The sequence below is a fragment of the Aphelocoma coerulescens genome, unplaced genomic scaffold, assembly GCF_041296385.1.
Source record: "Aphelocoma coerulescens isolate FSJ_1873_10779 unplaced genomic scaffold, UR_Acoe_1.0 HiC_scaffold_175, whole genome shotgun sequence".
In the NCBI taxonomy this organism is placed as follows: domain Eukaryota; kingdom Metazoa; phylum Chordata; class Aves; order Passeriformes; family Corvidae; genus Aphelocoma; species Aphelocoma coerulescens.
This window is the reverse complement of record NW_027183523.1, coordinates 160491-178608: the sequence shown is the minus strand read 5'-3', so window position 1 is coordinate 178608 and position 18118 is coordinate 160491. Positions and strand designations below refer to the sequence as shown.

General features: G+C 67.4%; 1 protein-coding gene across 1 annotated transcript in view; it reads right to left on the bottom strand.

Moving 5' to 3' along the window:
- ITGA7 (integrin subunit alpha 7) overlaps positions 1–18118 on the bottom strand; it is a 36267-nt gene that overhangs the window by 15559 nt on the left and 2590 nt on the right. Inside the window, 14 exon segments of the mRNA XM_068998802.1 lie at positions 208–360; positions 1824–1993; positions 3201–3262; positions 3375–3470; positions 4649–4727; positions 4730–4775; positions 4875–4962; positions 7777–7786; positions 8347–8540; positions 11057–11264; positions 15066–15197; positions 17198–17453; positions 17539–17618; positions 17703–17830. Of these exon segments, the coding sequence (XP_068854903.1) occupies positions 208–360; positions 1824–1993; positions 3201–3262; positions 3375–3470; positions 4649–4727; positions 4730–4775; positions 4875–4962; positions 7777–7786; positions 8347–8540; positions 11057–11264; positions 15066–15197; positions 17198–17453; positions 17539–17618; positions 17703–17830 (1702 nt within the window).

Here is an 18118-nt window from a genome sequence, read left to right as displayed (position 1 = left end):
TCCCAAACTGGGATTGGGGGACACTGGGATTGGGGGGGGACACAGGTGCCACTCCGGGTGTCCCAAACTGGGATTGGGGGACACTGGGATTGGGGGGGGACACAGGTGCCACTCCGGGTGTCCCAAACTGGGATTGGGGGACACTGGGATTGGGGGGGGGACACACAGGTGACCCTCAGGTGCCACTCGGGCGTGGCCGGTGCCCACCTCGGCGCGGTGCGTGCTGGGCTGGCGGGGGCTGAGCGCAGGGGACAGCGGGGGCAGCGGCGGCCCCCGGCCCCCCCGGTGCCACCCCCGCGGGCCCCCGATGGCGTAGGCGAGGGTGACAGCGATGGGGCGCAGCTTGTCCCGGATGTCGTCCTGCGGCACAGGGGGAGGAGGAGGAGGAGGAGGAGGAAGGTCAGGGGGGCACTCGGGGAGCCGGGAGGTGCTGGCACACCTGGGGGGAACGGGGGGATGGGGATGGGGATGGGGAGGGGGAGGGGGAGGGGGAGGATGGGGATGAAGATGAGGATGGGGATGAAGATGAGGATGGGGAGGATGAGGATGAAGATGGAGATGGAGATGAGGATGAAGATGAGGAGGATGGGGATGAAGATGAGGATGGGGAGGATGAGGATGGGGATGGGGATGGGGATGGGGATGGGAATGAGGATGAAGATGAGGAGGATGGGGATGAAGATGAGGATGAGGAGGATGAGGATGAAGATGAGGATGAGGAGGATGAGGATGAGGATGGGGAGGATGGGGATGAGGAGGATGGGGATGAGGAGGATGGGGATGAAGATGATTATGGGGAGGATGGGGATGGGGATGGGGATGGGGATGGGGATGGGGATGGGGATGAAGATGAAGATGAGGAGGATGGGGATGAAGATGAGGATGGGGAGGATGGGGATAGGGATGGGGATGGAGAGGATGGGGATGGGGATGAGGATGAGGAGGATGGGGATGAAAATGGAGACAGGGATGAGGATGAGGAGAACGAGGATGAAGATGGAGATGAGGATGGGGATGGGGATGAAGACGAGGATGGGGATGGAGATGGGGAGGAGGATGAGGAGGATGAAGATGGGGATGGAGAGGATGGGGATGAGGATGAGGATGAGGAGGATGGGGATGAAAATGGAGACAGGGATGAGGATGAGGAGGATGAAGATGAAGATGGAGGTGGAGATGAGGATGAGGATGAGGAGGATGAGGATGAGGAGGATGGGGATGAAGATGGGGATGGGGATGAAGATGGGGATGAGGATGGGGATGAGGACGATGAGGATGGGGATGGGGAGGAGAAGGATGAGGATGAGGAGGATGGGGATGAAGATGGGGACGGGGAGGAGGAGGATGGGGATGGGGATGACAAGGATGGGGATGAAGATGGGGACGGGGATGAGGATGAGGAGGATGGGGATGAGGAAGATGGGGATGAAGATGGGGATGAGGAGGATGGGGATGAAAATGGAGACAGGGATGAGGATGAGGAGGACGAGGATGAAGATGGAGATGAAGATAGGGATGGGGACGGGGATGAGGAGGATGGGGATGAGGATGAGGAGGATGGGGATGGGGATGGGGATGAGGAGGATGGGGATGAAAATGGGGATGAGGATGAGAAGGATGGAGAATGAGGATGAAGATGGGGATGAGGATGAGGAGAATGAGGCTGAGGAAGATGAGGCTGAGGAAGATGAGGCTGAGGCCGACGGTGAGGAAGAAGAAGAAGAAGCTGAGCAGGGCGAGCCTGAGGAAGGTGAGCGCAGCGAGGACGAGGATGCTGAGGGCGAGGGTGAGGAAGAGGAGGCCGAGGAGGCCGAAGCACGCACGTGCAGCCGGAAGGTGGCGGTGACGCAGCCGCGCTCGCGCTGCCGGGGCAGCTCCAGGGTCCCCGAGATTCGGTGCTCGGGGTCCGCGGGCCCCCGGGCCAGGAAGGCCACCCGGGGCGCTTGCCCCCGCCGGCGCCGCTCCGCGTCCGCCTCCAGCACGAACTGCAGCTCTGGGGGGGGCACCGGGGTTGGGGAGGGGGGTCCTGAGGGGTGGGGGATCCCAAAGGATGGGGGGGGGGGGATCCTGAGGGGTGGGGGGGAACCTGAGGGGTGGGGGATCCCCAAAGGATGGGGAGGGGGATCCTGAGGGGTGCGGGATCCCCAAAGGATGGGGGGAACTCTGGGATTGGGGGGGGTCCTGAAGGGTGGGGGATCCCAAAGGATGGGGGGGGATCCTGAGGGGTGGGGGATCCCAAAGGATGGGGGGAACTCTGGGATTGGGGGGGGTCCTGAGGGGTGCAGGATCCCCAAAGGATGGGGGGGGGATCCTGAGGGGTGGGGGGGAACCTGAGGGGTGGGGGATCCCAGAGGATGGGGGATCCCAAAGGATGGGGGGGGGACTCTGGGATGGGGGGGGGGATCCCAAAGGATGGGGGGGATCCCAAAGGATGGGGGGGGACTCTGGGATTGGGGGGGATCCCAAAGGATGGGGGGGATCCTGAGGGGTGGGGGGGATCCCAAAGGATGGGGGGGGACTCTGGGGTTGGGGGGGATCCCAAAGGATGGGGGGGGGATCCTGAGGGGTGGGGGGGATCCCAAAGGATGGGGGGAATCCTGAGGGGTGGGGGGGATCCCAAAGGATGGGGGGGGGACTCTGGGGTTGGGGGGGATCCCAAAGGATGGGGGGAATCCTGAGGGGTGGGGGATCCCAAAGGAGGGGGGATCCCAAAGGATGGGGGGAATCCTGAAGGGTGGGGGATCCCAAAGGATGGGGGGGGACTCTGGGATTAGGGGGGATCCCAAAGGATGGGGGGGGACTCTGGGATTGGGGGGGATCCCAAAGGATGGGGGGGGACTCTGGGATTGGGGGGGGTCCTGAAGGGTGGGGGGGGAACTCTGGGATTGGGGGGGGATCCCAAAGGATGGGGGGGGAACTCTGGGATTGGGGGGGATCCCAAAGGATGGCGAAGACCCCAAATAATGGAGGGGGGGAGGGGCGGGGCTCTTCAGGGACCGGGAACTCCCCGAAATAACAACGTGGGAGGAACCCCCCAGGGAATGGGGGAACCCCAGGAATGGGCGACACACTCAGGGATTTCGGCATCCTCAAGGACAGGGGGCGGGGCGGGGGGGGATCCCCAGGAATGGGGGGTGGTCGGGGGGACCCTCAGGGCTCAGGGGGGGGGTCCCCCGGGGGTGCCCACGCCCCCCACTCACCGAGCCGGGGGCTGTAGGTGGCCGGACTGGCCGTGTAGCTGAAACACGCTCGCACCTCCACACTGGGGGGGGGGTCACTGGGGGTCACTGGGGGGGTCCCGCCGCCCCCGTAGAGGGTCGGGTCGAGGGGGGAGGGGACCCGGGGTGGGGGGGGGGGGACAGGGTGGCACCCACCAGACGCCGTCCCGGTGGCGGCAGCTGCTCTGCTCCAGGTCGATGTGGGGCGGCAGCACGGACACGTTCCGGGACACGTGGACCACCGGCCGAGCTCTGGGGGGGTGGGAGGGAGGGAAATGGGGGTCCCCCGGGGGAGCCCCCCAACTTCGGAGAGCACCCCCAGCCCTGGGAGGGACCCCCGGCAGTGCACGGGAAGCGCTGGAGGGGTGGAGGGAGAGGCGAGGTGGGGGGGATTTGGGTTTGGGGGGAGTCGGGTTTGGGGGGATTCGGGATTTGGGGGGACTCGGGGGTTTGGGGGATTTGGGTTTGGGGGGGTGTCAGGGATTTGGGGGGACTCGGGGATTTGGGGGGGTCTCAGGGATTTGGGGGGACTCGGGGATTTGGGGGGGGTCCTGAGGGATTTGGGAGGGTCTCAGGGATTTGGGGGGTCCCTGAGGGATTTGGGGGAGTCGAGTTTGGGGGGACTCAGGGATTTGAGAGGGGACTCAGGGATTTGGGGGGACTCCGAGATGGGGGAGTCCTGAGGGATTTGGGAGGGTCTCAGGGATTTGGGGGGGTCCGGAGGGATTTGGGGGGACTCGGGTTTGGGGGGATTCGGGGATTTGGGGGAACTCGGGGATGGGGGAGTCCTGAGGGATTTGGGGGGGGGTCTCAGGGATTTGGGGGGACTCGGGTTTGGGGGAACTCGGGGATTTGGGGGAACTCGGGGAGGGGGGAGTCCTGAGGGATTTGGGGGGGGGGGGTCTCAGGGATTTGAGGGATGTCCAGGGGTGGAAAGTACTCAGGAATTTGGGGGGGGTCCTCCGGAATGGGGGTCCCATCTCTGGGGGGGAGGGGGGACGACGACGACACCCTGAGGTCTGGGGATTGTCAGGAATTGGGGCTCCTGGGGGGTCCCAACTCTGGGGGGAGGGGGGGGGACACCCTGAGGTCTGGGATTGTCAGGAATTGGGGGCTCCCCAGGATCGGGATTTGGGGGGGTCTCAGGGATTTGGGGGGGACTCGGGTTTGGAGGGACTCGGGATTTGGGGGGGGGGTCCTGAGGGATTTGGGGAGACTCTGAGATGGGGGCGTCCTGAGGGATTTGGGGGGGTCTCAGGGATTTGAGGGATGTCCAGGGGTGGGAAGTACTCAGGGATTTGGGGGGGGTCGTCTGGAATGGGGGTCCCATCTCTGGGGGGGAGGGGGGACGACGACGACACCCTGAGGTCTGGGGATTGTCAGGAATTGGGGGCTCCCAGGATCGGGATTTTTTGGGGTGGGGGTCTCACCTGTAGAGCACCACGGTGTCCGACAGGGACCCCACGAGCAGGTCGGGGTACAGGTTCCCATCCACGTCCAGCCCCCCGACAGCGCGTACCCAAAGGCCGAGACCCCCACGGCCTCCCCGTCCAGCACCTGGGCAGGGGTGGGGGGAGGCTCTGGGTGAGCCGGGACCCCCCCCCCCGGGACCCCCCCGGGACCCCCCCCCCAGGGACACCCCCGGGACCCCCTCACCTGCGCCGGGCTGGTGACGATGCCCAGGGCGCTGCCGTGGTAAATGAAAACTTTGCCCGCTCCGTCAAAAGGGGCCCCACAGCCAGGTCTGGGGGGGAAAAGGGGGGGGTTTTGGGGGTCAGACCCCCCCCCCCAAGTGGCACCGGCACCCCCTCCTCGGCAGGATAAGGGTACCCCAAAAAGGCCCGAAACGCCCTCAATTCTGTCACGGTCGAGGGGCTGCGGTTGCAGCACGCGCAGGTCTTGGAGAGCCCAAATCCGCCCCAAAAGCCCCCAAAGCCCCCCCAAAACTCCCCCAAATCCCCCCCAAACCCTCCAAAGCCCCTCACCCTCCAACCCATCACACTTGAGGTCCATCCCTAGACCCCAAATCCCCCCCAAATCCCCCAAACCCCCCAACGACCCACCAAAACCCCTTACCCTCCAACCCATCACACTTGAGGTCCATCCCCAGCCCTCAAGGATCCCAAATCCCCCTAAATCCCCCCCAAATATCCCTCAAAGCCGCCCAAAAGCCCCTCACTCTCCAACCCATCACACTTGAGGTCCATCCCCAGACCCCAAATCCCCCAAAGCCCCTGACCCTCAAACCCATTGTGGTTGAGGTCCATCCCCAGACCCCAAATTCCCCCTAAATCCCCCTTAAATCCCCCTTAAATCCCCCCAAAGCCCCCAAAGCCCCTCACCCTCCAACCCATCACACTTGAGGTCCATCCCCAGCCCTCAGAGACCCCAAATCCCCCTTAAATCCCCCCCAAACCCTCCAAATTCCCCCAAATCCCCTCACCCTCCAACCCATCGTGGCTGAGGTCCATCCCCAGACCCCAAATCCCCCCTAAACCCCCACCAAAGCCCCTCACCCTCCAACCCATCGCACTTGAGGTCCATCCCCAACCCTCAAGGACCCCAAATCCCCCTTAAATCCCCCCAAACACCCCCAAATCCCCTCACCCTCCAACCCATCGTGGCTGGGGTCCATCCCCAGACCCCAAATCCCCCCTAAATCCCCCCCAAATCCCCTCACCCTCCAACCCATCACACTTGAGGTCCATCCCCAGACCCCAAATCCCCCCCAAACACCCCAAATCCCCTCACCCTCCAACCCATCGTGGCTGAGGTCCATCCCCAGACCCCAAATCCCCCCTTAACCCCCCCCCAAAGCCCCTCACCCTTCAACCCATCGCACTTGAGGTCCATCCCCAACCCTCAAGGACCCCAAATCCCCCCAAATCCCCCCCAAACACCCCCCCAAATCCCCTCACCCTCCAACCCATCGTGGCTGGGGTCCATCCCCAGACCCCAAATCCCCCCTAAACCCCCACCAAAGCCCCTCACCCTTCAACCCATCGCACTTGAGGTCCATCCCCAGCCCTCAAGGACCCCAAATCCCCCCCAAATCCCCCCCAAACACCCCCAAATCCCCTCACCCTCCAACCCATCGTGGCTGAGGTCCATCCCCAGACCCCAAATCCCCCCTCCAAATCCCCCCTAAATCCCCCCCAAAGCCCCTCACCCTCCAACCCATCACACTTGAGGTCCATCCCCAGACCCCAAATCCCCCCTAAATCCCCCCCAAAGCCCCTCACCCTCCAACCCATCGTGGCTGGGGTCCATCCCCAACCCTCAAGGACCCCAAATCCCCCCCAAATCCCCCCCAAACACCCCCAAATCCCCTCACCCTCCAACCCATCATGGCTGAGGTCCATCCTCAGACCCCAAATCCCCCCTAAATCCCCCCCAAATCCCCTCACCCTCCAACCCATCATGGCTGAGGTCCATCCCCAGACCCCAAATCCCCCCTAAATCCCCCCCAAAGCCCCCCAAAGCCCCTCACCCTTAAACCCATCGTGGCTGAGGTCCATCCCCAGACCCCAAATCCCCCCTAAACCCCCCCCAAATCCCCTCACCCTCCAACCCATGACACTTGAGGTCCATCCCCAGACCCCAAATCCCCCCTAAACCCCCCCCAAATCTCCTCACCCTCCAACCCATCATGGCTGAGGTCCATCCCCAGACCCCAAATCCCCCCTAAATCCCCCCCAAATCCCCTCACCTTCCAACCCATCGTGGCTGGCGTCCATCCCAGACCCCAAATCCCCCCTAAATCCCCCCCAAATCCCCTCACCCTCCAACCCATCGTGGCTGGGGTCCATCCCCAGACCCCAAATCCCCCCTAAATCCCCCCCAAAGCCCCCAAAGCCCCTCACCCTCCAACCCATCGCACTTGAGGTCCATCCCCAGACCCCAAATCCCCCCTAAATCCCCCCCAAACACCCCCAAATCCCCTCACCCTCCAACCCATCGTGGCTGAGGTCCATCCCCAGACCCCAAATCCCCCCTAAACCCCCCCAAATCCCCTCACCCTCCAACCCATCGTGGCTGAGGTCCATCCCAGACCCCAAATCCCCCCTAAATCCCCCCCAAAGCCCCCCAAAGCCCCTCACCCTTAAACCCATCGTGGCTGAGGTCCATCCCCAGACCCCAAATCCCCCCTAAACCCCCCCCAAATCCCCTCACCCTCCAACCCATCGTGGCTGGGGTCCATCCCCAGACCCCAAATCCCCCCTAAACCCCCCCCAAAGCCCCTCACCCTCCAACCCATCACACTTGAGGTCCATCCCCAGACCCCAAATCCCCCTTAAATCCCCCCCAAAGCCCCCCAAATCCCCTCACCCTCCAACCCATTGTGGCTGAGGTCCATCCCAGACCCCAAATCCCCCCTAAATCCCCCCCAAATCCCCTCACCCTCCAACCCATCGTGGCTGGGGTCCATCCCCAGACCCCAAATCCCCCCTAAAACCCCCCCAAACACCCCCAAATCCCCTCACCCTCCAACCCATCGTGGCTGGCGTCCATCCCCAACCCTCAAGGACCCCAAATCCCCCCCAAATCCCCCCCAAACACCCCCAAATCTCCTCACCCTCCAACCCATCATGGCTGAGGTCCATCCCCAGACCCCAAATCCCCCCTAAATCCCCCCCAAAGCCCCTCACCCTCCAACCCATCATGGCTGAGGTCCATCCCCAGACCCCAAATCCCCCCTAAATCCCCCCCAAAATCCCCTCACCCTCCAACCCATCGTGGCTGGGGTCCATCCCCAGACCCCAAATCCCCCCTAAACCCCCACCAAAGCCCCTCACCCTTCAACCCATCGCACTTGAGGTCCATCCCCAACCCTCAAGGACCCCAAATCCCCCTTAAATCCCCCCCAAACCCTCCAAATCCCCCCCAAATCCCCTCACCCTCCTACCCATCGTGGCTGGGGTCCATCCCCAGACCCCAAATCCCCCCTAAACCCCCCCCAAACACCCCCCAAATCCCCTCACCCTCCAACCCATCGTGGCTGGCGTCCATCCCCAGACCCCAAATCCCCCCAAAATCCCCCCCAAATCCCCTCACCCTCCAACCCATCGTGGCTGGCGTCCATCCCCAGACCCCAAATCCCCCCTAAACCCCCCCCAAAGCCCCTCACCCTCGAACCCATCGCGGTTGAGGTCCCCGGCGGAGCTCAGGGCCGCCCCGAACATGGAGCCGCGGGTGCCGTTGAGGCGCAGGGGGGTCGCGCTGCCCCACAGCCCCCCCGGGTTGATGTAGACGTACACGGCCCCCCCGATCTCCTCCTGCCGCTCGAAAAAGTGGGGGGCCCCCACGGCCAGGTCCATCCAGCTTTGGGGGGCGGGGGGGGAACACGGATCTGTCACCCCCCCCCACACACACACCCCCACACCCACCTCGGGGGTCCCAGGGGTGGGATGGGGCCAGGGGGGGTCTCATCGGGATTTTGGGGGTCCCAGGGGTTGGGGGGGGTCCTCGGGGATGGGGGGTTCTGGGGTGGGTGGGGCCCAGGGGGGTCTCATCGGGATTTTGGGGGATCCTCGGGGATGGGGGGTTCTGGGGTGGGCTCTGCCCGTGGGATCTCATCGGGATTTTGGGGGGTCCCAGGGGTTGGGGGGATCCTGGGGGAGGGGGGGTCCCAGGGGTGGGATGGGCCCAGGGGGTCTCATCGGGATTTGGGGGGTCCCAGGGGTTGGGGAGGGATGCTCGGGGATGGGGGGTTCTGGGGTGGGATGGGGCCAGGGGGGTCTCATCGGGATTTTGGGGGTCCCAGGGGTTGGGGGGGGTCCTGGCAGTGGGGGATTCCAAGGGTGGGCTCTGCCCGTGGGATCTCATCGGGATTTTGGGGGGATCCTCGGGGATGGGGGGTTCTGGGGTGGGCTCTGCCCGTGGGATCTCATCGGGATTTTGGGGGGTCCCAGGGGTTGGGGAGGGATCCTCGGGGATGGGGGGTTCTGGGGTGGGTGGGGCCCAGGGGGGTCTCATCGGGATTTTGGGGGGATCCTCGGGGATGGGGGGTTCTGGGGTGGGCTCTGCCCGTGGGGGTCTCATCGGGATTTTGGGGGGTCCCAGGGGTTGGGGGGATCCTGAGGGAGGGGGGTCCCAGGGGTGGGATGGGCCCAGGGGGGTCTCATCGGGATTTTGGGGGGTCCCAGGGGTTGGGGGGGATCCTCGGGGATGGGGGGTTCTGGGGTGAGATGGGGCCATGGGGGGGTCTCATCGGGATTTTGGGGGGATCCTCGGGGATGGGGGGTTCTGGGGTGGGCTCTGCCCGTGGGGGTCTCATCGGGATTTTGGGGGGTCCCAGGGGTTGGGGGGATCCTCGGGGATGGGGGGTCCCAGGGGTGGGATGGGCCCAGGGGGGTCTCATCGGGATTTTGGGGGGTCCCAGGGGTTGGGGAGGGATCCTCGGGGATGGGGGGTTCTGGGGTGGGTGTGGCCCAGGGGGGTCTCATCGGGATTTTGGGGGGTCCCAGGGGTTGGGGGGATCCTTGGGGATGGGGGGTTCTGGGGTGGGCTCTGCCCGTGGGATCTCATCGGGATTTTGGGGGGTCCCAGGGGTTGGGGGGATCCTGGGGGAGGGGGGGTCCCAGGGGTGGGATGGGCCCAGGGGGGTCTCATCGGGATTTTGGGGGTCCCAGGGGTTGGGGAGGGATCCTCGGGGATGGGGGGTTCTGGGGTGGGTGGCCCAGGGGGGTCTCATCGGGATTTTGGGGGGTCCCAGGGGTTGGGGGGGGTCCTGGCAGTGGGGGATTCCAAGGGTGGGCTCTGCCCGTGGGATCTCATCGGGATTTTGGGGGGATCCTCGGGGATGGGGGGTTCTGGGGTGGGCTCTGCCCGTGGGGGTCTCATCGGGATTTTGGGGGTCCCAGGGGTTGGGGGGGGTCCTGGCAGTGGGGGATTCCAAGGGTGGGCTCTGCCCGTGGGGTCTCATCGGGATTTTGGGGGGTCCCAGGGGTTGGGGGGATCCTGAGGGAGGGGGGGTCCCAGGGGTGGGATGGGCCCAGGGGGGTCTCATCGGGATTTTTGGGGGTCCCAGGGGTTGGGGAGGGATCCTCGGGGATGGGGGGTTCTGGGGTGGGTGGGGCCCAGGGGGGTCTCATCGGGATTTTGGGGGGATCCTCGGGGATGGGGGGTTCTGGGGTGGGCTCTGCCCGTGGGATCTCATCGGGATTTTGGGGGGTCCCAGGGGTTGGGGAGGGATCCTCGGGGATGGGGGGTTCTGGGGTGGGTGGGGCCCAGGGGGGTCTCATCGGGATTTTGGGGGGTCCCAGGGGTTGTGGGGATGGAGGATTCCAAGGGTGGGCTCTGCCCGTGGGGTCTCCCCGGGATTTTGGGGGGAGTCTCAGGTTTGGGCGGGGTCCTCGGGGATTGGGGGGGGTCCCAGGGTGGGCTCTGCCCGTGGGGTCTCCCCGGGATTTCGGGGTGTCCCAGGGGTTGGGCGGGGTCCTCGGGGATTGGGGGGATCCCAGAGTGGGCTCTGCCCGTGGGGTCTCCCCGGGATTTTGGGGGGAGTCTCCGGTTTGGGCGGGGTCCTCGGGGATTGGGGGGATCCCAGGGTGGGCTCTGCCCGTGGGGTCTCCCCGGCATTTTGGGGAGGGGGGGGTCCCTGCGATTGGGGGGGGGGGGACTCAGGGACTGGAGAACCCTCGAGAACTGGGCGTGCCGGGGGGGAGGGAAGGGGGGGGGCAGTGCTCTACTCTCGGGGGTCTCGCCGTGATTTCGGGGGGTCCGCAGCCCCGCGGGGGACACAGACACGGTGACAGTGACCGCGGACGCGTCCCACGGTGACAAAGGTGACACCAACGTGTCCCACACCCCCCCTTCCCCCCCCCCCCAAAACCCACCCGTCGCTGTTGAGGTCCAGGACGGCCACAGCGTGGCCGAAGGCCGAGGTCAGTTGGTGGCCGGCCAGCACGGCCTCGGCCACCAGGCGATTGGCGCTGTCGCGACGCAGGATGACCACGGCGCCCGTGTGGTTGGCGCGGGGGGCGCCGGTGACAAAGCTCAGCTGCTGTGGCCTCGTCAGCCCCGCGCCGGAGTCCACCGAGAACCCTGCGGGGACACCGAGGGGTCGGGGTCACCCCCAGGCCCGGAGGGGACCCAGAACCCTGCGGGGACACCGAGGGGTCGGGGTCACCCCCAGGCCCGGAGGGGACCCAGAACCTGCGGGGACACCGAGGGGTTGGGGTCACCGAGGGGTCGGGGTCACCCCCAGGTCCGGAGGGGACCCAGGACCCTACGGGGACACGGGGACACCGCGGGGTTGGGGTCACCCCCAGTCCGGGACCTGCGGGGACACGGGGACACCGCGGGGTTGGGGTCACCACGGGGTTGGGGTCACCCCCAGTCCTGGAGGGGACCCAGGACCCTACGGGGACACCGAGGGGTTGGGGTCATCCCCCAGTCCCGGAGGGGACCCAGAACCTGCGGGGACACCGAGGGGTTGGGGTCACCGAGGGGTCGGGGTCACCCCCAGGTCCGGAGGGGACCCAGGACCCTACGGGGACACGGGGACACCGCGGGGTTGGGGTCACCCCCATCTCAGAGTGCACCCAGGACCCTGCGGGGACACCGAGGGGTCGGGGTCACCCCCCAGGCCCGGAGGGGACCCAGAACCTGCGGGGACACCGAGGGGTTGGGGACACCACGGGGTCGGGGTCACCCCCAGGCCCGGAGGGGACCCAGGACCCTACGGGGACACCGAGGGGTTGGGGTCACCCCCCCAGTCCTGGAGTGCACCCAGGACCCTGCGGGGACACCGAGGGGTTGGGGTCATCCCCCAGGCCCGGAGGGGACCCAGAACCTGCGGGGACATCGCGGGGTCGGGGTCACCCCCAGTCCGGGACCTGCGGGGACACCGCGGGGTTGGGGTCACCCCAGGCCCGGAGGGGACCCAGGACCCTACGGGGACACGGGGACACCGCGGGGTTGGGGTCACCCCCAGGCCCGGAGGGGACCCAGAACCCTGCGGGGACACCGAGGGGTTGGGGTCACCCCCCCATCCCAGAGTCCACCGAGAACCCTGCGGGGACACCGCGGGGTTGGGGACACCACGGGGTTGGGGTCACCCCCAGGCCCGGAGGGGACCCAGGACCCTACGGGGACACCACGGGGTTGGGGTCACCCCCAGTCCGGGACCTGCGGGGACACGGGGACACCGCGAGGATGGGGTCACCCCCATCCCTGGAGTCCACCGGGAACCCTGCGGGGACACCGCGGGGTTGGGGTCACCCCCAGGCCCGGAGGGGACCCAGGACCCTACGGGGACACCGCGGGGTCGGGGTCACCCCCAGTCCGGGACCTGCGGGGACACCGCGAGGTTGGGGTCACCCCCAGGCCCGGAGGGGACCCAGAACCGTGCGGGGACACGGGGACACCGAGGGGTTGGGGTCACCACGGGGTTGGGGTCACCCCCAGTCCTGGACCTGCGGGGACACGGGGACACCGCAGGGTTGGGGTCACCCCCCAGGCCCCTCTGTCTGGGTGGGAACTGGGGGGAAATGGGGGAATTCTCTCTGGGAACGGAGGAAAACTGGGTGAGACGGGAGGAAATGAGGGAATATCCCCGCGGATATTGAGGAGGGGGAATGGGGGAATTCTTCTGGTGGGAAGAGTGGGAATGGGGGAATTCTCTGCCAGGGAAGGGGGGGAATTGTCCCCGTGGGAATGGAGGGGGAATGAGGGAATTCTTGCGGGAATGAAGGAATGGGAGGAATTCGCCTTGCGGGAATGGGGGGCGAGGTGCAGCCCCCCTCCCCTCCCCCCAGCATTGCCGGAAGGGCAGAATTGGGAGGGAAAAGGGCAGAATTTGGGGGCCAAAGCAGCAAAATCCAGAGCAGAGCCCCCTCCCCACGTGCAGTGGTTGTCGTGAGCAGCCCCCCGAGCCCCCCCCAAGCCCCCCCAGCCAGGCTCCAGCCCCCCCCCTCAATCCATGCACACCTCCCCCCCCCACCCCCCATGCAAACACATCACCGGGGGGGACAAGCGGGGACACGGGGGGTGTGGGGACACGCCAGGCTTTGGGATCCCCCCTCCCCCAAAGCTCTGTGAGCCCCCCCAAGCTTTGTGAGCCCCCTCCAAGCTTTGTGACCCCCCCCAAAGCTCTGTGAGCCCCTCCAAAAGCTCTGTGAGCCCCCCCCCCCAAGCTTGGCGGTGTCCCCAACACAGCCCTGGCACAGCGACGGGACACGGGACAGGGATGGGGGACAGGGATGGGGGGACTGGAGTGGGGGGGACAGGGATGGGGGACAGGGATGAGGGGACAGGGATGAGGGACAGGAGTGGGGGGACAGGGATGGGGACAGGGATGGGGGACAGGGATGGGGGACTGGGATGGGGGGGACAGGAGTGGGGGACAGGGAAGGGGGGACAGGGATGGGGGGACAGGAATGGGGGGACTGGGATGGGGGGACTGGGATGGGGGGGACAGAGAAGGGGGGACAGGGATGGGGGGACAGGAGTGGGGGACAGGGAAGGGGGGACAGGGATGGGGGGACAGGGATGGGGGACAGGGATGGGGGGACCGGGATGAGGGGACAGGGATGGGGGGGACCGGGATGGGGGGACTGGGATGGGGGGGACAGGAGTGGTGGGGACAGGGAAGGGGGGACATGGAAGGGGTGCAGGGACGGGGGACAGGGAAGGGGGACAGGGATGGGGGACAGGGATGGGGGACAGGGATGGGGGGACCGGGATGAGGGGACAGGGATGGGGGGACAGGGATGGGGGGACAGGAGTGGGGGACAGGGAAGGGGGAGACAGGGATGGGGGACAGGAGTTGGGGGGACAGGGAAGGGGTGGACAGGGACGGGGGGGACAGGGATGGGGGACAGGGATGGGGGACAGGGAAGGGGGACAGGGATGGGGGGACCGGGATGGGGGACAGGGAAGGGGGAGACAGGGATGGGGGACAGGGATGGGGGACAGGGATGGGGGACAGGGAAGGGGCGGACAGGAGTGGGGGACAGGGATGGGGGGACTGGGAAGGGGGGACAGGGATGGGGGACAGGGAAGGGGGACAGGGATGGGGGCACAGGGATGAGGGGGACAAGGACGGGGGGGACAGGGGCCGGTGACACAGGGCCGGGGACAGGGGCCGGGGGCTCACAGCCACAAGAGGGGCGGGGGGCGTTGCGGCCACACGCGTGCGGGGCTGCGTGTGCGCGGGGCTGACACGCGTGGGGACAGGGGCGTGTCTGGGGACACGGGAGGCAGGGGGGCGACCTGTGTCCGGGAGGGGACACGAGTGGAGAGCCAGGGGCGTGTTTGGCGACACCAATGTGCCACCCTGGGCTGGGGACGTGCGTCCGGGGGAGGGACACACGAGTGTACAGGTGACACAGGTGAGCGTGTCCGTACAGGTGACCCCCGTGTCCACAGGTGAGAGAGGGCCGTGGGGGACACCCCCGCCGAGAGGACACGCGTGCCAGGACACGGCGCGCCACACGCGTGTGCCCGCAGGACCCCCGTGGGGTCCCCGCCACGCCCGCGGGGGACACGGCACGGGGAGGAGGGTCACACAGGTGGCACACAGGTGGCACGCAGGTGCGGCACGCAGGTGCGGCACACGCGTGGCACGCGCGTGGCACGCACGAACCCAGGTAGGAATTGTGCGCCACGTCCGCGGCCGCGCCGGGGACCCTCTCGCCGGGCTGGGGGGTCCGGAAGACCCTCTGGTCGGGGGTCGCGCTCTCAATGTTTGTCACAAAGAGCAGCCCTGCCACCGCGACAGAGACAGGGGGAGGGGGCGTCAGGGGGGGGGGGAGGGCTCGGGGGCTCGGGGAGGGGCCGCGGCTGCCGTGGGGGGGTAGGGGGGGTCCCCCGGGCCGGGCCCCCCCCCCCCCCCCCCCGTACCGAAGTAGCTGTTGGCGGGCACGGGGATGAGCGAGGGGTCCTGGTCCTTCTCCCCCCCCGCTTCGAAGGGGCCGGCGTCGAGGCGCAGCAGGTCCAGGGAGCTCTGGTTGAGCTGCTCCACGCGCAGGGTCCCTGCGGGGCCCGGGGGGGACAGCGGGGACACCGTGGGGACCCTCCAGAGACCCTCGAGCTCCGGGGAGCTCGGACTGAGCAGATCCATGGGCAGGGACCCCTCCCCAGGTGAAGGGGGGAGGGGGCGTGGGGACACCGAGAGCTCCAGGGAGCTCTGCTTGAGCCGGGACCCCTTCCCCAGGGTGAGGGGGACATGGGGACCCCCAGGGACACTGAGGGGACCCCTCGTGCTCCAGGGAGCTCTGCTTGAGCACCTCCACATCTGCACACACCTGGCCCCCCCCCCCAAACCCGGGCAGGTGCGCCCCACACGCCCCCTCCCCGGGGCAGCCCTGAGCACCCTCTTTACCCCATCGTGGGAGGGGTCTCAGCAGCCCCTCACCCTCCCAATTATGGGTGCTTCACCCCTCACACCCCCAAACCCGCACTGGCAGGGGTCCCAGCGCCCCTCACCCTTCCAGCTCTAGGTGCCACCCCCCTCACACCCCCAAACCCGCACTGGGAGGGGTCCCAGCGCCCCTCACCCTCCCAGCTCTAGGTGCTGAGGGTCTCGGAGCAGCAACACCCACCCAGACCCCCAAACCCGCACTGGGAGGGGTCCCAGCGCCCCTCACCCTTCCAGCTGTGGGTACCACCCCCCTCACACCCCCAAACCCTCACTGGGAGGGGTCCCAGCGCCCCTCACCCTTCCAGCTGTAGGTGCCACCCCCTCACACCCCCAAACCCTCACTGGGAGGGGTCTCAGCGCCCCTCACCCTTCCACCTGTAGTTGCTTCACCCCTCACACCCCCAAACCCTCACTGGGAGGGGTCCCAGCGCCCCTCATCCTTCCCAATTATGGGTACTTCACCCCTCACACCCCCAAACCCTCACTGGGAGGGGTCCCAGCGCCCCTCACCCTTCCCAATTATGGGTGCTTCACCCCTCACACCCCCAAACCCGCACTGGGAGGGGTCCCAGCGCCCCTCACCCTTCCCAATTATGGGTGCCACCCCCCTCACACCCCCAAACCCCCACCGTGGGAGGGGTCCCAGCGCCCCTCACCCTTCCAGCTCTAGGTGCCACCCCCTCACACCCCCAAACCCGCACTGGGAGGGGTCCCAGCGCCCCTCACCCTTCCAGCTGTAGGTGCTGGGGGTCTCGGAGCAGCAACACCCACCCAGACCCCCAAACCCTCACTGGGAGGGGTCCCAGCGCCCCTCACCCTCCCAATTATGGGTGCTTCACCCCTCACACCCCCAAACCCGCACTGGGAGGGGTCCCAGCGCCCCTCACCCTTCCCAATTATGGGTGCTTCACCCCTCACACCCCCAAACCCCCACCGTGGGAGGGGTCTCAGCAGCCCCTCACCCTTCCCAATTATGGGTGCTTCACCCCTCACACCCCCAAACCCTCACTGGGAGGGGTCTCAGCGCCCCTCACCCTCCCAATTATGGGTGCTTCACCCCTCACACCCCCAAACCCGCACTGGGAGGGGTCTCAGCGCCCCTCACCCTTCCACCTGTAGTTGCTTCACCCCTCACACCCCCAAACCCCCACCGTGGGAGGGGTCCCAGCGCCCCTCACCCTTCCACCTGTAGTTGCTTCACCCCTCACACCCCCAAACCCCCACCGTGGGAGGGGTCTCAGCGCCCCTCACCCTTCCAGCTGTAGGTGCCACCCCCCTCACACCCCCAAACCCGCACTGGCAGGGGTCCCAGCGCCCCTCACCCTCCCAATTATGGGTGCTTCACCCCTCACACCCCCAAACCCTCACTGGGAGGGGTCTCAGCGCCCCTCACCCTTCCACCTGTAGTTGCTTCACCCCTCACACCCCCAAACCCCCACCGTGGCAGGGGTCCCAGCGCCCCTCACCCTTCCAGCTCTAGGTGCCACCCTCCTCACACCCCCAAACCCCCACCGTGGCAGGGGTCCCAGCGCCCCTCACCCTTCCAGCTCTAGGTGCCACCCTCCTCACACCCCCAAACCCCCACCGTGGCAGGGGTCCCAGCGCCCCTCACCCTTCCAGTTGTAGGTGCCGGGCGCCCCGAGCAGGACGTAGCGGCGGTTGGGGCTGAAGGCGGCCGCCAGGCCCTGCTGGCAGGTGCCGAAGCGTTCGTGGCCCTGCGGTCGCCCCTCGCAGAACTTCCACTCGCCGCCGTCCAGCTCGTCGCGGACGCGCAGGTCCTGGCTCAGCACGAAGCAGCGCCCGATCACGTCGCGCGTCTCCAGCGGCTGCCGCACGCGGTGCCGCACCTCGTACCGGTGGGCGCAGGTCTGGGGGGGCACCCGAGGGGGTCACAGCGAGCCGGGAGCCCCCTCCTCGAGGCCGCCGGTCCCACCCCCCCCACCACGCGCTCACCACGATCTTGCCGCCGGGCCCTTGGCTCTTCACGCTGACCCCCAGCCACTGGTTCTCTTTGCTCTCCCGTTCTGGGTCCACTGGTGGGCACGGGGACGGGTCAGCCCCGCCGGGAAACCGCGCCGGGACCCCCCCCCCGTCCCCGTCCCCGGGTCACAGCTCACCTCCCTCATCGATGGGCACCCGCCAGCAGTCGGAGAGCTCGGCGGTCAGCGGGCAGGCGAAGAGACCCCCGGTGCGGTTGGCGCCTTGGCCGGGCAGTGCCAGCGCTTGGGGGGCTCCCACGAGCAGCCTGGCACAGGGCAGGGACCCCCGTCAGGGTCTGGGGGAGGGGGGGGGGGGGCGGCTTCACAGAACGCCCCCAACACCCCCGTCTCACCCCGGGACCCCCGCGCAGCTGTGCCACCCCCGCGCAGCTGTGCCCAGCGCGGTGCCAGCCCGGGCGAGCAGCTGCTGCCCCGGCGCCGCTGCCGGTCTCAGCCGCAGCTCGCGACACGCGTGGGGACAGGGAGGTGACACAGCCGGGACCCCCCCCCTCAAACACCCCCTGGCCCCCACCCAGAGCCTCAGGAAGGGACGC